Below are 18,196 nucleotides of genomic sequence, written 5' to 3'. Positions count from 1 at the left end.
AGAGGACTGTTTTGTTTTTAATTCCCCCAGAAACCATCAATAACACTGAAATGGCATGATTACTTTTTGTTTTTAAGTAAGTCTCACTTATTCATTTTTATGACATTTGTGTGAAGCACTGACAGTTATTTGAACTAAATAAAGGGGAAACATTTGGAGAAGACCAGTAGACTTCCACCAGGTTCATTAGTTTTGTTCTGTAGGTTACTTGAAGTTTCAATGTTATAATAGGCACAATATAAATAAAACTAAATTGGAAAATCATCTAAAGTTTCATGCAAGACTACATGTCTGGGAAGGACTATTATGTGAGCAACAGGAGTGAAAAAAGTACCTAAGTTCTTTGTTCTTGGCTCTTTGTTGCCAAACAACAGCCCTGATGATCAACATTATCATTTGTATGCTTGATTTACATTGTGAGAACAAATCAAACTTCCAAACAGAAACCTCTCCTCTTACATGCTTTTGTCTCAGCCGAAAAGACAAAACCCTTGATTGAAATTACCACTGAACAGAACTGTGATTCACTCATCTCCCCACTCCGACCACCAACAACACAAAGAGACACAGAAATCAAAGTTCACTGAAATCTTTATGAGGCATATTGCTCATGAAACAATCCCTATTTCTAGTCTACCAAGACAAACACACGGGACAGTCTGCGTCTCACAGATACAGTTCCAGATCATCGATGGATACAAATGAGGCGACTTCAGATGGAAGAAATGACCGACCACAAAACTGATCATGTTGAACTCAACTCAGCATTTTTGGGTTATTGGTTAAAGTTAGATGTTACATGTGCATTAGTTTGACACTGAAGCCAAAAAGTCCAGCTGCATTTATCCAAAATCACAGTTCAATTTTCTATAGCAGGTCTGAAAGACATTAAAAGGTGAGACTGAGTCAAAGTTTTCCTCCCATCTTTGCGATGCATGACGGGTCTGTTAACAGGACTGTGGAGGTTTTTAACTGAGCCTTCAAATCAAGGCAGGCGTGTGCATGGGAGTGTATGAAACGCTGAGGAAGCTGGTGCAGTCTGATGCTCTGTAAACCCTGTATGTATTAGTGCTTTAGCAGCTTTCACACAGGCTGAGTACAAAACTGAAAAAATATCAGCATGGCCCCTCTTTTTCTAATCTTCCTGCTGGGAAACGGTGGGCAATCTCAAACAGACTAAAAATCACCCAGGGTTTAACATAACTCAATGAACATCAAACCTGGTACACAAAGGAAGACAGTTTCATTCTCCAAAAAAAGGCAACGTCTGTCTTCTTTTTGATATCGTGTCTCAATTCCATAATAAATAACCTTAGGAAATGTTGCCAATTTAAAAACCAAACGTTTTCAGAAATGAGAAATTATACTGAACAACCAGTTAAAACTTGAACATACTCCAAGCTATGATCAAATAATCCAAGACTTGTTCAGTTAACACAGCAATCTTAAATGGTTCATCTTCGTTGTCATGAGAGTCACCAATTGATAAATGACGACGATCATTGAATATTTACATTATTTCAGCCCAAGTTTAGATTTAAAAAGTTGGTCAACTGAAAGGAAGCATTCATCAAATATTCCCCAACAACCACCAAACGCATGGAAAGACGAAGGATGCCGACAGCATGCAGCACAGAACAAGATGTTCCAAACAAAAGTCAGTGTTAATCTAGTTAATGCATCAAGTTAACACATTTCTGTTAACTAACAAAGGAGCACAAATTGTAAAATGAAAAAGTCAAATTAACCTCAAGGTATTTTTTTTTATTTGTTGGAGGAAAATCAAACATCTAGTGAGCAGTTCGTGACTGCGTCAGTCCTTTATCTAGTTTCTAATCTTCAGAGTGAAGGCCTGTAAGATAATGATGATAGTCCATGTGCTTGAATGGATCGGGTCAAACGACTTCTAGCCACATCTAAAAAGAGTCTGAAAGGAGAAGAGCCCCGGCGCTGTGAGATAAAATGGGAGTGGGGCATCGGAGGGGGTGAGCTGGAGCCGATGGTGTGTGTGAGGAGGAGGGCTCGGGGAGTGTTTCGGATGTGTCTGTGAGGGAAGAAGGGCACTGGATCACAGCTCCACAGGTGGCTCCGAGTAGGCCAGGTCACAGCTGATCAGCGGCGCCGCGCGGCTGATCTTCGGACAGAGGCGCCGCCAGCGCGATCACATGATGTAGACCTTTTCCGCCTGAGAGAAGTTGAAGACTTCTTTGGTTCTGGGACACACCACTTTGTCATCTTGGCGAATGGACAGAAGGGACTGGAAGAGAGGACGAGCAGAGAAGAGGTCAGACGTACAGTGACGCAGCACCAGCAGCTGTGGGTATCTCTGGCAGCGTTCCAGTGCACTCACATTGTAGCCGTACACATATCCATTAGGCAGCATCATGGGAGGGTTGTTTTCATTCATGACCTCCCCGGAGATCTTACAGACTAGTCTGGAGTTGGCGCAGTGGGCCATTGGTAGAGGCTGGGCCAACTTATTAAGAGATTTACTGCACACGGGGCAGTCGGGGTTTTTCGAGGTACCATCCTCCTTGTAGCACTGACTGGAACAGGCCGGTTAAGGGAACTAATTAGCACATTTCTGAAGCAACTTCATTCCATTGTACGTGACACATGTTTCCCTGTGGTTATGGAGTTCTGCTGTTTCTGAGCATTGATTTTATTCATCACCTGAAAACATAGCAGCTTGCCTAAAAGCATCAATACTGCTTTTTTAACTTGTGATGTGGTTGAGACGGACGCTCCAAAAGAAGTGATGAGACAAAAGATGTTTTGAGGGTTCAGGAGACCATATGCTGGAGGTGGATTTAAGTGTTTCTGTCACCGTGCAGCAAGTAAAATAAACAAAGTGTAACCGTTAGAGAACAGTTTGTGATTATCTAAAACCATGCAGGAAAAGGATGCGGTGTCTTGATGGCAGACAGGCCGGCCTGCAGAGTGATGGTGAAGACGGAGTTGTTGCCCAGCTGGTGCAGTCTGTAGTTGTCATATCGGAACTGCTGGATCAACATCTTCCAGCGGGCCGGATCCAAAAGATCCTAAAAGGGAGCAGAAAGACGACGAGGACATTTACAGACAGCCAGGTTGTTTATATTAACTTCTATCTAGTTACAATAACACTGATGTGAAACAGGTGAATTAAGGACACAAAGAAAACAGCAGCTTTTCAGTATATTTTATCACACTGTAGGATTCAGGGCACATAAATAAAACCTAATTTCCCCATCAGATAAAAGAGGTCCTTGAAGACGTTTTGGTTTCAAGCTTTGAACCCTGGGAGGGAGCAGGACTGAGTGCTCTTCCTGCACAACAGTGCGTTTACCAAGCCTGACTTGATGAGAACACAACTTTAATTTTTCCCAATCATCTGCATTTGTTTCCAAACATGAGCTTTAACTGATGAGTTTATAAAAATAACTGTGACAGTAATGTGTGCTGTGCTACAAACACATTGGCAGATGACACACACTCGCAGTTATGCTTCTGCCACGTTGGCAGGAGTCGCAGGCCAAAACGCCGCCATGCTTCTCCGGTCTGGCCGTCCGGAGCAGAGGAAGCCAGAAGCTGTTCGAGATAACGCAGCGCTGCTCAGAGGGCTTCCGAGTGCAGATCCAAATTAAAAATAACACTGCTGTGAAAAGCAGCTACTCAAGGACAGGCATGAGAAACACATGGAGGAAGCCCAGTCGATCCTCTGAGAGAGGCAGCAGAGGCCCTCTAGTGGCCGCTCTGCTGCTACTACACCCACTGAGCTCCACCCGAAAGCATGCCGGGCATCATTTTAAAGAGTTAACATTTAACAGTTAGCTTCTAATAAGAATTTTAGGTTAACTTGGTGACCGAGTCCTTGCGCCCCAGTGTGAGTGTTGCTGGCATCCTTTGTGTGGATTCTGCGTTTTATGCAGCTCTTCTGGTGAGGCAGAAAACTTGATTCACTCACAGAGGTACAGAAGGTGGATGGAAGGGAAACTGGCTGTTACCTTGTAAGGTGAGATGTGTGTATCTGATGGGAAGGCCAGCATGCCCATCACCTGCCGGACCTCATCCAACTGTCCACCCTCTGCCTGGCTGAAGTGCTTTCTCGCATGTCTGATCAAGCAAACAAACAGACAGATAATCAACCTCTGTGTCCAACAAACATTCATTTCAGTCATTATTATTGGTGTGTGTGTGTGTGTGTGTGTGTGTGTTTTTTTTTTACCGGACTGCATCCATGCGTTTGTTTTGTCTGATGAGCTCAATAAACTCCTGGATTCTCAGACTGAACTCCAGACAGCTCTGTGGAACAAAGACAAAAGTTGCAGGATGTTCACTTAACCTGTGAATTTATATGAAGAAAAGCAAAAAAAAAAAAAAAACCCTTATCATTCACTTCTTACAAACACTTGATTATTGCAACTTTAACTGTGACAGAAACTTTGAGCAACCAGCTGATCTTCGCCTTTCCTCATGTAAAGATCTAACTGAAGGTGACTGTAGGGCACATTTCTCGTGTCCACAGTGTTTTTGGTGTACTAGAACCACATCTGTCCGAGTTTAACACTCTGGAGCTTTTTCTTCCTGGAGAAAACGAGGTGGTTTTAAAGGTGGGTTTAACATTCGGCTCTAGATTACTGCACAGGCGCCGGGGAAACAAGATGAACATGGTGGAAGTGATCTTCAGACAGGCCTGTGTGTCCGGGGCCTGTTAGCGGTATTTAAAACCAAACCAGTCTGTTTAATCAGTAACGGGACTCCAGCAGACTTTACTTTCCTTATTATTTTCTAAGTAAAAGTTAGTCAGCTCTTATTTCTTTTTCATCCTTAATAAAATATTGAATTTCAGTTATTTCAGTTCAGAATGTCAAAACAGAAAATGTCTGAGTTAATAATTACAAAGTTTACACTTTTAAAATGATCCACGTATTATAAAAGCCTTTAGTTTAAGAGGTCTGGGACGATTAGATTTTCCAAACAGGCCACTTTAAATTCACACTCGGAAAAAACCCTTGTCATTTTTTTGGAAGATATTTTTTGTTGAAGAAAACAGATGCTAATCTCGATGCTCAGTTTCACTCAATACACTCTCCCAGTGTGACGTGTATTTAGACCAGAGAGCTGAGTAGTCTTCTCTCGGGACGTACCTTCATCTTGCGGAGGCGGGACTTGTTGTCGTGGCACCAGGCCAGGCAGGTCGCCGTCTCTTGCCGCTCCAAAGACTCTTCCACCTCTTTAGCTGTGAGGAACATCTCAATGTTCACCAGGTCCTGGAAGACATGTGAGGGGAGGAAAGAACTTCATGTTACCATGGTAACATGGACCACTCACATAGGAAATACTTTGATTAAATGCCACTCTGATTAAAACTGAAATTCGGACTTTCTCAGGCCAGGGTGGAGACGGCCGCGCGCTCACCTCTATCCCGCTCTGCCGGGCCAGTTTGACAGCGGTGTTGTAGTATCCGCAGCGCAGCAGGTGCTCCACCATCATGCGGTCCATGCGTTTCTTCTTCCACAGGTTGACGGAGGCCGGCTGGTCGCTGCTGTGCTCCTTCAGGTGCTCGATGCGACGCTTGCACAGCTTGGCGCTCTCGTCCTCTGCCTGGATGGACTCGGCGGCCTGCGGGACGCACAGACAGGAGCAATGAAGACATTAACAGCTGAATCATCGCGGAGGTTTAATAACCATGTGAGTTTTCCAGTTTGAGATCATGTGTGTGTGTGAAACCTCGGAGTCTGGTTCTGCAAAGGTTTATTCCTTTTACAAGGGAGTTTTTCCTTCCAGTCGCTTATGCTCATGTGGATCTGTTGAGTTTTCTCTGTAAAAGTGTCTGGAAATGACTATGTTGTAATTGGCACTTTATAAATACAGCTGAATTGAATTGCACACTGTTAACAGTGAGCTGCAGCAGAGCTGAAACTAAAACGAGAAGTTCAGAACGCCGACACAAAAGAGTGCTCAAGTCTGAAGAAACTCAGCAGCCACTTCCTGCTTCACAAACACACACAAATGTTAACCGTGACACCAGAGTGAGTACAGAGAGGTTTATCCATAAAAAAAAAAATTTAAAAAAAAAAGACACTGTATGCTTCTGTCTGACTGACAGTATTCAATTAACCATGTGAAAACCAAACTGATTCATTTTGTTTTTAATCATTTTGTTTTTAATAAAGACAATGCTCCCGGTTCATCACCAAGATGAAGAAGTTAGCTAAAGAGTGTTCAAGTTTGAAAAAAAAAAAAAAAAAAAGACAGATTTTGATACAAATGCACCAAATCGCCATCCGAACCCGAGATACAGTAACTCTGAACAACATGTAAAAAAAATAAGAATAAAAAATCAGGGGGGCAGACACAAACTTCCCACATTTTCTCAGAAGACGACCCATCCAGCAGGACTCTCATTGATACAGTTCACTGACAGCACAGCTTTAAACATTAGAAGATTAGAGACAAGACAAGAGGCTGCAGATCAGATCACAGTCAAAGCAAATTGCCGCATAAACTAAAAAAAAAAAAATTCAAGTGTCTCTGTAAAAAGTGATCTCTCTCTCTCAATTTGATGCTATTTCAATGAAATTGAAACACATCATTAACAATTTATGAAGTTGACAAATTAATTACCATGAAGGTCTCAATACCTGAATCAGCTATCTTTAACGATAAACAGATTTGTCAGAATAAGAAAAATGAGTATCATGAACCTGATTGAGACTGGACCTCGCAGACAGAGAACCAGAAAAAATAATGATTCTATTTTTTATTTCCAGGACATAAAAGTTAAAACAAACAATAAAAGTTCAAATCTGGGGCAGCTTTAAAGCTCTGCAACAAGGATCCTTAAACATGTAGAACATCCTCAGATGACCAGATACGGTAATATTACAACTCAAATCAAAACAGGAGTCTTTTCATGTGACAAACTATCCAACAGAGGAAAGCAGAGAAATGATGGAAATGTGAGAGTTTTTCACTCTTTAGTCGAAATAACAGCTTTATTTCAAAGGGTTGAATACAAATGGGCTGATAATGAGTTTCTGTGCATTTACATTAAAATATATGGTAGCTTCACTGAAATAAATGATGGATTCACCAGTTTAATTTACAAAGATCCAGTTATATCAGTAATGCTTGATTTCTACACCGGGTTTGACTTCACCTTGTTGTCAGCGGTAGTAAATGATTGGCTGAACCCCCGAGTGTGGTAAAACTCTGAGAGAAAATCCATATCTTTGTCAGTGGTTTTTGTTGCAGAAGCTGTTTTTTTTTCTGTGGCCTCCTGTAAACTCTCTTATCTCCACACAAGGCCAGGTTTTAAAAACCGACACATAACAGGAAGCCACGCTGGCTGCTTGTTTTGGGACTCGCAGCAAAGAGCTTGAAAACATCGGCTGCAGTGATGAAATGTCCACAAACATAGCTGGCATAGCTGCAGTTGCGGTGTTAAGCCAACTTTGTGTTGCAGTCCCTCGCAAACAGAACGGGCAAAATATGACAATGACAAAACCTCTTTTGTGTGCTCAGCTTTCCTGCAGCGGCGCACGAGCAGCCAGGGGCAACACGGCTTTACTCTCACAAATACCTCCACTCTCATGGACAGGCCGCCGGTTTCACCGCATCAGCGTCAGTGGATCCTCACCTTCCTCTTGAGGGCGCTGAGTTTTTCCACCACTCCGTCCAGCAGAGACACCACGGAGTCGACCACCGGGAAGCTGCTCAGCGTCTTCTCCAGCTCTGCCACCACCATCGTGACGTGACTCGTCTCCCGGTCGATGTTCTTCTGAGCTGCTCTGAAGCGTTTGTTCAGCGTCTCGTACGGTACCTGCGGAGAAGACGACGCGAGGCGTTAAGACGGGCGGACACTTTCCTAACCTTACAGCAGTAATCTGAAGTTTGCAGATTCCCAAAGACGTGAAATCATTCAGCTACCAAAGCTACTGCCAAACGGCCCTTTGTCCAAAACGCTACAGCAGCTCGATTCTCGATTCTGTGCATTTCTCTCATGAAAGCTCTGGCAGCGTAGATGGATGACGTGCAGGACAATGCTGAAGGACGTCGCCTCTCATTCAGTCACACCTCAGCTCAGGAAATCTGTGTCTCAGCAGGTGACACGTGGTCTGAGGGAATTTAAGCTAAAGGGCAGAATGTGGTGGAGTGAAACCAACTCATGAATACGTCAACAACATGTATGGGGAAAAATGTTTCATGCGGCTGAGTAGGAATTAACTTGAAGAATTGGTTTGTACTTATTGCTCTCGGAGAAATGGCTCCTCACATGATTCAAAAATGCTCATTCAGACCACAAAGATGAGGAAACAAACATCTGAATGAGGAATATGTCCTCCAATCGCAAACACAAACTGGCATGTAGGTAGAGTCTATACATTCTGTGGACATTAACAGTAATGAAAACAGCAGCAATATGCACATTTGCCAGAGAAATATTTCCTTTATGAGTGTTATGCGTGCGCTGAATAGAATCTACAGATCACAATAGAGCAAAAAGAGCTGAAGGATTTCATGAGGCGCTCGAGGTTCCCTCCCGAGAACAAGAGGAATCCTTTGATCCATTGAGAGCATTTTAGAAAGATTACCTTCACAGATCACTGGAATCAAGGAGGAAAACATTCAACCAGGACTGAAAAAGAGCGTGCTGGAATCTGGGAGACAGCTGCGAAATAAATTCCGCTGCGTCCTCCCATGTGTCCCTTCCTGTTTAAACATGTGTACACATGCCTTCAAGCCTGTTCAGTCTGCTGTCCAAAGACTGATGGTTTATGCTGATGGATGCATACTTAACAGGAAAGAAGCTTTTTGTTCAGTATTTTTCTCCTGAAAGGAGAAAAGCGACTTCACTGTCTTGTTCACCACACTCTTAAGACAGTTTCAACTAGGACGCTCATTTCTGTTGACTAAACAAAAACTAGGACTAGCCTACGTGTCAAAAAAGGGAAATTATGAAAAAAAAATTATTCAAATTTATAGTCGAGTATTTTAAACACTGTCCTTAAAATATGCTGCGTGTATTCAGAGTCATTTGAAGACTTTAACAGCTATTCATTATTTTGCTGAAGTGTGATGCACTTTACTCTTTCCGGTACTTTCTGCATCACTGCATCGTGTGTTCAAATTCAACACGTCCCATCAACTTCATGAAGATTTTAAACCTGCAACTGAGTTAGCGTTAGCTGGAAGCAGATCTAGTGGAGTCACTGTTGTCAGGATCTTCTCAGACCTGAATGAGAATAGCCAGAGCTAGGGCTGAACGATATATCATTATCATATCGATATCGCGATATGAACATTCAGGACATTAGTTTCTCAAAATCAACGATATCAAGATTTCCCCTGCTTGCCCTGCATGTAAGCTTGCCCATGCACAGGTAAGGCCAGCCAACCACAAACCTCCTTTACTGGTTGACAGCTGATGGCAGAGGGCGGTTGCAGAATCTGCACAAACGAGTTTGGTGGTAGTGGCAGTGAGTTCTCATAAATAAAACTGCATTTTTTTTTTTACATCCTTTTGTATTATGATGTTTTTATTTTTCTGAAAAATGCTTAACTTTCACTGAATCCATTGTAATATATCGTATCGATATCGAGATATCTGGCATGGATATCGAGATATGAAATTTTGCCCATATCGTTCAGCCCTAGCCAGAGCATAGCGAGGTAGCAGATTCATATGCAGGGGGTTTTCCAGTGGTGTGATTATGTGGAAGTTTTGTTTCTGAAGTGAGATACACTCTTTGTTTTCATTTTATAAACTATGCTGGTTTATAGAGGCATCTTTTGTTCACTACAAGACTGTTTTAACTGGAGTCTACTTGTGCACCAATTAGCTCTGACTAGCTGTGAACAGCATTTTGCAGGGGGATAAAACACTGACTCCAGCTTGAACATATAAACACTTAGCTGACTGCTTGAGAGCATCTCTTCTTATAATGGGCGTCATCAGGAAGGGAGACTCAACTGGCAGCTCTCTCAGTTAGTGTTAACCCACTAAGTGGCAGCTAAACATCCATAAACATTAAGAAGATGCTTCTGGTGATTACTACCCAAGATGCTTAACTGTTCAGATGAGTAATCGTACCATTCCTACCATGGCAAATCATTAACAGCTGCATGTGCCTTTTCACATATAACATTCATGGACACCTGAGAAAGTCAGTTAAATACCAGGGGTCACAATAACAGATGATATTAATATCATCTGTTATAACACACCGTTCAAAAGCTTTAAAATGCTCCAACCTAGAGTCTTTGGATGGCGGCGAGGATGACGCTCTCTGGGAGGAACAGGCAGAACCAGGGTATGAAAGCAATGAGAGCTGGAGCAAAACCACAAGGCAAGTAATCTATAGGAGGGATCAGTGTAGGGCAATGAACTCTGTACATAAGTAAACAATTCCTGTAACCAGCAAACATCTGAAAGCCTCTGATAAGAGCATGTGCACCCATGTGTCAACATCTCATCGGGAATATATATACATTTTCTAAAATCGATTTCTGTTCAATCAACATGTCTTCATTTAAAAAAGTTTTAAATATGAACCCCATATATGTTTAATAATATTATTAATAATAACATGTTTAAAAATATAGAATATAAAAACATAAAATAACGCATATTAAGCTTATTTGTGGTGCATTTCTTTCCTAAAAGACCTTGCTAAATTGACAATGGGTATCCAGTTCAGTCATTCCTGGCTGTTGTGGCTGTGCCAAGCAGACATTGTCACTCTGATGGTTGTCTTTCATGATTTGTAAAAGGGTGGAACATTGCGAGAGACAATGACAAACCCTGTTCAAACAGTGAATGCCAGTCAATAATGATAATCTGACTATTAGCATTTACTTTTCATGGATTATTTACTCAGAGGCTAAATTATCATATGACAGGTATTTAATGCCTGGTTAAAAATGCATCAATGCATAATCTCACCTTGAGTAGCCTAGATGTTCATCATTCAGGCCCTTGCTTTACAAACCACTGAGTATAAAAGTCATATGGATAACCCCTTATGCATGTAAGAAAGAAATTACCTGCATCTAAATAAAGCTCTGATCTGATTTCTACATACCCAACACAGGCTGTATTTCCTTACAGATTTAATATAGCTCCACTTGAAACCAACACTGCTGTGCTACAGATGTAGACTCCCATTTGATGCCAATTATAACCATCATTCCTGTCTTAAAATGGTGCCCATCATTTCACTGCAGCATCCATATCCCACAGCCATGCGTTCTCCACGCAGAGGCATCCTGACGCCGCTAGCAGCCCCGAACATCATGGCAGCACAAAAAGCCGTCCACGCTCGGTACTCACGACGCCTGGCTCTGCTGCTCTCACGCGGAGGATCCGGGGGATCCGGACCCGGTTCAGCCCGTCTGTGCGCGGCGTGTCGCAGTAACGTTACGGAAGAGGGGTGTGCGGCAGCAGCTGGTTTCTCTCTCTCTGGCCATTTTGGAGAGGAGCAGCAGCAGCAGCAGCGATGTGATGACACTGCACGGACCTGCAGGAACCCGACAGGAACCCGACAGGACCGCCGTGTGAGCACGTTAGCCCCGCGCCGACCCGTCCACGCGCCGGAGGCTACGGGTCGCCCTCACCGGCTGGGGGGATGGTGTCTGGCCGTGGTTTTATCCAGGGTGTAACGTTAGCAGGCCAATCACGTCTGCATGTCATCTCTTTGACGCCGTGTCCGGCCGCAGGAGCGACCATGTTGTTTCATGTGATCATGTGTGAGCTTCCATAGGAGTCCCTCCTCTCTCCTCGTGGAGGGCCCTTGTAGCGGAGCCGTCACGTTAACTCACGATCACGGACGGAAACGAACAAGCTGCGCTTTATTTCACGAAGCCCGACTCGTTCTGACATGTTTTAAGCGGTTTTAACTCACGACCACTGACGGAATTTAACGAACCAAGGCTCCTTAAAACACGCTTGAAGCCGTTTAGACTGACAATGGCTTACGGAAATTACCGAATCTTCCATCGGTCCGACAAGTTTTAAACGGTTCTCCCTCACGTCTTTCGAAAAATAAGCTTAAAACTTAAGCTAACATCCCGACAAAACCTATACACCCCCATCATGGGTAACACACCGGAATAAGACCATCATACAGCAACATAGCAAATCCCCAGCTCATGCCACCGACCAAACTAATGTGTATTCTCTATCTCTGGAGAAAAACGTGTAGTTCGTGGATACTAGCTTCACGGCTAAGCTAGCGAGGCTAACGTTAGCCTCCCTGTCAAGTTCGCAGTCCTCGCTTTGTAAAGAAGCTCTATTCCATATTTTCCCCGCTCGGAACCGAGCGGCTCCCGTCTTTTATCGACGCAGCAGAATTCAGGCTGTCAGTACAGCCAGGTTTCCGCTGTAGTTTACCTTCAGGGTGGGGTATTCTTGGACTTTGAGAGCCATGGACAGTTGAGATGCTGTCTCCTGCACCGCCATCTTGGTTTTGTGGTCTTCTTGTGGTTGTTTGTGTTTTTTTTCCCGTCGACTCAGAATGGACTTCAGCGCTCACTACCTCCCCTGCTGGCACGGTGTCAGTACTGCATGTGGAGTCAACTAACTGGGAGCCATAGAGCCAGGAATTCATAAAAAACAAAATTTTAAAACAAATTGATAATTTACTTTACACGAGGGATGACCAGGATAAACAAGAAATCAAAATAAAAAGGGGGGGGAAATTATGTTTTTTTTTGCAGTTCAATCAACAATAAATATACAAATGAATGAATAAATGAATACATAAATGAATGCATAAATGCATATACTATCTCCATGGATCAGACGCAACTTGGGGTTCCCCTCTATAAATATGCTGCTGTAAATACTATTAGTATTTCTACTACAATATAACAACAAAACCAACAACAACAGCAGTATTATAAGTAGTTGTTGATAATAATGGTAGAGTAGTGTATTTTCTTTTAGAATAGTAAGTGATTTTTCATTATATAGTACCTTTCACAGGTAAAGAACCACAAAATGCTTTACAATGAACAAAATAAACCACAAAGCACAAAAAACAAAAACAAAAAAAAATTGGGAAATGTGAGAAGATAAAGTTGATAAAGCCTACCTGTATAAAAAAAAGTTAGGGATCTAAATCATGAAAAGCGAAACAAAAAAGACATGTAAACACCCTTCTGATGCAGAGCACGGATAGAAGTTTAAATTACAAAACATCCAAAGTTTAAATAGACTTATTCTTAAGAATACATGTATCTCGGGCCTTCACGGTAGTCTATTTAGATTTCTCACTTTTGTGACAGAAAGACGACTGATGTTGATGATGTACTTTTTATTAAAACGCACACTAAAATAAACAACAGTGTTTGAAAAGACAGTAAATCCCGTAACGCTGCTGACTCTCTTTATTTTTGACAGGAAGTCCCGCCCCCTCATCGTAGCACCTCTTCCCTCGGCTGATTGGCTGCAGCAGGTATAATTGGCCTGTTGGACACGCCCCCTCCACGCGCCACACACGCCTTGCACAGGAGCCGAGTGGATCAGTGAAAATGCCAGGTCTGCCTTGTCTTTTTGTTCCTTTTTTCACTTTTAAAACATTTCCAAAGAAATGTGTGTCAGTGCCTCTTGAAAGACGGATTCCCCCAGAAAGGGTTTATTTTCCTGAATAGTGTCATTTGTTTCTTTAAGCTCGTGTTCAAATGAGTTTTACTGTTAAATACCCTCGTGTGTGTGGAAAACGCTCAATTTTTAGTTCAACGAGGCTTTTGAAGTGACTAAAAGCAAATCTGGATAATGCCTTAATTTGGTTTATTTTATTCAACTCATTTTCGAGGTGTTTCTTTTCTTGACCTTATTGAAGGCCACTCTCGTTTTAAATTACTAGCCTAAAGCGCTTTTGGCTGATTTGCACCATCTACCGACCGCGCTGCGCAAAGATCCATCGATTGTGCTGCGCATTTTACCAATACATGTTAGTATTTGAAGCTCCAGCAGGGGCAAGACCGATTTGTGCAATAACCTGCACAATCTGTTGAGCCTGCTCATTTTAAGTTTCCATAGATGGAAAATGGTAAAATTGTGTGTAACTTTTGAAAGATGAAAACATGTATTGTGTGGACATTGAAGTTGGTCAGTGGAAGTTAAGGATCCATCCTTTGCTAATGGGTGTATTGCGCCCAGACACCTTTACACTCAGACATTGCAGTGATAATAATAAGTAATCTTTCGTTATTTAAAATGTAAAAAGGAAAGGAAGGAACAAGAAAAATATTCAACTGGTTCCTGCAGTTCACATCTCTGATTATTCATTCCGGGTAATTCTGCTGGCTCCTGCAGCATCTGCTCTCTCCTCTGTAGTTGCTTCCACACTGTTCATGCTCACTCTCTGCATCTAACCAGTTTGTGTGTGTGCGCGCGCGTTTCATTTGCATTTATTTGCTAATGTGGCATACTGTACTTGTGTGTTGTATCTCTGTTGAGCAGACATGTTTTGAATTATTCCTTTGAATTCATGCATGTGCATGGTTGCAGCTGCATTTGTTCAATTGATTTTCAGGAACTTGGCCATGTGACTGTTGTATTTCCAACTTTGTGGTTGAGCAGTGTGGTATACTGTATATATAATTAATTTTGTGTGTGCATGGCATACTGTATTTGTGTTGTATCTCTGTTGTGCAGCCAAATGTCTTCTAATTATTTCATTGCATGTGCATGGTTGCAACTGCATTTCTTGCATTACCCACATTAATAAATTTTCTGCAGGGCTCGGCTCGCATTTTTGCAGCGATTTCAGTGTTTACTGCTGTATTTCTTGTACGATCCATACCAATATGTTTGTTTTTTTGCAGACGCCTGCTTGGGTGCTGTGCTGTACATTTGTTTCTGTATCCCCTGCATCTTTTTTGTGTAGTGATATCTTTGTAGTTGTGCAGTCTTTTCTAATTATTTGATTGCATCCTGCTGTGGTTTCACACTTGTTTGTTTGTGTGCATGATTGTTGCAGCAGCTCTTGCATTGTGCGTGTCAGTAAGAGTACTGCTTGTGTGCATGCAGGTGTATTTGTACTCAGCCGTTGTGATTTCAGGTGTCTTTATGATCATTTCAGCCTTGGTGTGTTGTGTGTGTGTGTGTGTGTGTGTGTGTGTGTGCATGTGCATGTGTTAGGGATGGCTCCAGGTCTTGTTGGCTGTCACTCTTGATAAGGCCGTTGGTGGGGAGGCGTAGCCGGAGCTGCCGCTCGCCTGCCTCTGCTTGGTGGATCTGCTGAGAAGGAGCTGAGCCATTAGACACGCTGCAGTGACTACAGAGAGAAAAGAAGGAGTGGGAGGGTGGTGATGTGTGGTGAGAAAGCCTCAGATGTGGAGCAGTAGAGAAGAAGAGATGCGGGGATGAGGGATGAAGTTGGGGGGGGGAGGGAGGGAGGGGGGGCCATGGAGTGTGAATGATACTGAGAAACTGGGAGGGAAGGAAAACAGCAAGATGTAGAGATAGAGGAGGAGGGCGGAGGCAGGCAGAGGGAGGTGAAGACAGATGGAACGGGAGGAGTGAAAGGTGGGGGAATGGAGGTGAAGACAAAATGAAAGAGGAAAACGGCAGATATGGAGTGATACGTGAAGAAAGGGTGCAGCTGCATGATTTCCAGCCCTGTGAATATTATTTCACTGAGATACGCGAAAGAGTGAAGTGTGAAATTAAATAAACACACTCTCCATCTACTCCCAGTCCTCCTTATCTCCCACTTTTTCTTTTCTTTTTTTTTTTTTTTTTTTTTTTTTTTGCAGTTTCCCTCATGAAGAGCATGAAATATTCCTTTAATATTGTTTATTCTTTGGGGCATTTGTTCTTTCTCATCTCTGTCTCTCTCTCTTTCACCCATTCTCTCTCGCTCCCCGGGGATCCCCGCACTGTCTTCTCCTCTCTCCGTCCTTATTAAGAGAGCGCCCACAATGCTCGGCGCTCCGTCTGTCTCCTGGGGCGTGTTTGAGGTGCTTGTGAGTGAAGTTGCCATCGGCCTCAGCCGAACGTGTCTGCAGCTTCTCGCATTGTTGACACCAGGTTGTCGCTGTGATTTTCATCCCTGAATGAAGCGAATCACAGACTCTGGAGACCGCCACTGTTGTGCTGGATGCTTTGAGATGACGTGAACGTATAGTGATTCCCCCCCCCCCCCCCCCCAAAAAAAAAGTGGGTAGAGCTACTTAGAGTTTATTGAAAGAGTAATGTGGACTGGGAGTCGTGACACTTTGGCCACCAGCCGTGACAACAGGCGTTGTGTCACACACCATTTTCACCTGTAAACATGATTTGGCTTGACTGCTGCACCTTTTTTTTTAATAATCTAGTTAATATCACTAGATTATGGATAATTTGAGTGTCTTTTCTCACAGTGCCGTTGAAGCTGAAGTCACGGTACCATCCCTCACCGGTCTCCTGATCCCACAGCAAATTATTCCCGCTGCTGCCGTGACTGGGAGATAATTAATGCTTCGGCACGTGTGCTTTTCACTGGCTCAGATATGACCGCTAACACGTTTGGGTTTCTAACCGGGCTGCTGCGTTTCTTTCAGAGGTTTTGGTTTCATAAAGCTCAATCCCGGAAGGTGATATATTTTGGGTCTGGTTTTGTGAAAGCTTGAAAAATTCCACTGCAGATGCATCTTTCAGCACTCAGAACTAACTCATCTGTTTTTTTTTAATTGTACAGTTTCCCCCAAATCACACTGTAGGACTATGATCAGTGCAGCAAACCAGCTGATTTTATGATTCCTAAAAATGATTCCTGAGTACAAACGGAAGGATGTGTGATGGAAAGCAGAGTCCCTTCTGTTTTCCGTGGTTATTCTGAGTCGCTCACTAAAGCGATCTGGGAAAACGAGCTTTGATGAATCTTTGTGATAAACGAGCTTCCTCAACTGAAAGTGCCTCATTTCATCGTAATTTTGTGTAGATTTTTCACAATAATATGTAGATTCTGTAGATTTGGCTTATGTCTCAACAAATTCCAGAAGATTTTTACCTTTTATTTTTAAGCCAACAACTCAGAATAATGAAAAAAAAAAGAGAATTTCTTTGATTTGGTGAGTTCTTGAGTTCTTCTTTTTAAATTATAATTTCTACAGGCCATCTTTTTGGTGGACACCCTGTCAAAATGTGGCCGGAAGGGGAGTGAATCTGCCTGTTTTTCGGTCTATATGTGACTCATATTTTAACATATCTGAGTTTTCAGTTCAGTTCCAGACTGCGTTCACATGGCTGCCAATATTTTTCCGTCGTGACGGTCGTTTCTTTTAAATTGCATTTTGAACAACAATGCAGAGATGTATGAACTGAGCATTAAGACCTGCAGAGTGAACGCAGCGTAAAGAACAAGTTTCTGTTGTAAAAAGCAGACATGAAGAAAGATGTACTCTACATTGATTACGTGTTTTTCTGTTCATGACCTGGCAGTTTAGATACGACCCAAACGTTGCAGTACCATCTGGAGAGGCGAGGTTAGAGGAAATGAAAGGAGTAAATCTTCTAAACATGGCCTTGTGAGGAAGTAACTATCGTATTCCCGTCACCTGGAGGTGTTTAACATCCTCGTAGATGGATCAGTTACGAATCACCGCCAGTTATTGACTTTATTTTCTCTCTCTAGCAATTCCATCATCAACAAATAATCATTGTTATTCACTTTGGCTGTAATATTTAATATTCAGTACATCCTCACGCTCCCTGGCGCCCTCAAGAGGAGAATTGCCTCATAATTTAAAACAAAAACTAATTCTGCATACTAAAAAAACACAACCGTATCAAACCGATAATGCAGAAAGGAGCTGTGAGGGAGAGAAGGGGGAAAAAGACGGGGTTAATATCAGACATTAAAGGTCCTGCATCAGTGATGAAAACAACAGTTTCTCTCACCCGCTGAACGAGTCTCCCGTCGGCGCTCTGTGACATTTACCAACAGCCAGTGCGTGACGTAACGTCGGTGCTCCTGGACGAGGTTCGGCGCTGACAGCTCAGGGTTTGTCGCATCGTTTCAGCCGTCAGGGGACCATGTGTGCGTGAATCCTGACCGCACCGAGCCGACTGGGCGTACGGGTCCCGACCGGAGAGAGACGCCCAGGTTTAACAGGGTCTAATCATTCTAATGTTCCACCTTCAAGCAGGAAAAAAATAAAAATCTACAGGAGGTGGAGCTCATCAAAACCTTAAATGAATATCTAATGCAAATAAAACAACGGC

General features: G+C 42.8%; 1 protein-coding gene across 1 annotated transcript; it reads right to left on the bottom strand.

Moving 5' to 3' along the window:
- Positions 1-573: 573 nt before the first annotated feature.
- maea (macrophage erythroblast attacher, E3 ubiquitin ligase) lies at positions 574-12,456 on the bottom strand. Its single transcript, XM_030117846.1, has 9 exons — positions 12,374-12,456; positions 7,622-7,804; positions 5,398-5,601; positions 5,127-5,249; positions 4,205-4,281; positions 3,984-4,092; positions 2,908-3,041; positions 2,351-2,546; positions 574-2,257 (listed from the first exon to the last, which is right to left on the bottom strand). The coding sequence occupies exons 1-9, from the start codon at positions 12,440-12,442 to the stop codon at positions 2,162-2,164; spliced, it is 1,191 nt and encodes a 396-aa protein (XP_029973706.1). The 5' UTR covers positions 12,443-12,456; the 3' UTR covers positions 574-2,161.
- Between the last annotated feature and the right edge of the window lie 5,740 nt (positions 12,457-18,196).

This window comes from Salarias fasciatus, chromosome 2, assembly GCF_902148845.1.
Source record: "Salarias fasciatus chromosome 2, fSalaFa1.1, whole genome shotgun sequence".
NCBI lineage: Eukaryota > Metazoa > Chordata > Actinopteri > Blenniiformes > Blenniidae > Salarias > Salarias fasciatus.
Note: the sequence above shows the minus strand (reverse complement) of the source record. Positions and strands in the feature narration are given on the sequence as shown.

Excerpts from the sequence above, each read along its gene's own strand:
- maea (XM_030117846.1), bottom strand. The coding sequence starts at position 12,442 with ATGGCGGTGCAGGAGACAGCATCTCAACTGTCCATGGCTCTCAAAGTC. Across the intron at positions 7,805-12,373 it reads AAGAATACCCCACCCTGAAG|GTACCGTACGAGACGCTGAA; the intron begins GTAAACTACAGC and ends TCTTCTCCGCAG. Across the intron at positions 3,042-3,983 it reads CACACATCTCACCTTACAAG|GATCTTTTGGATCCGGCCCG; the intron begins GTAACAGCCAGT and ends GCTCCCTTTTAG.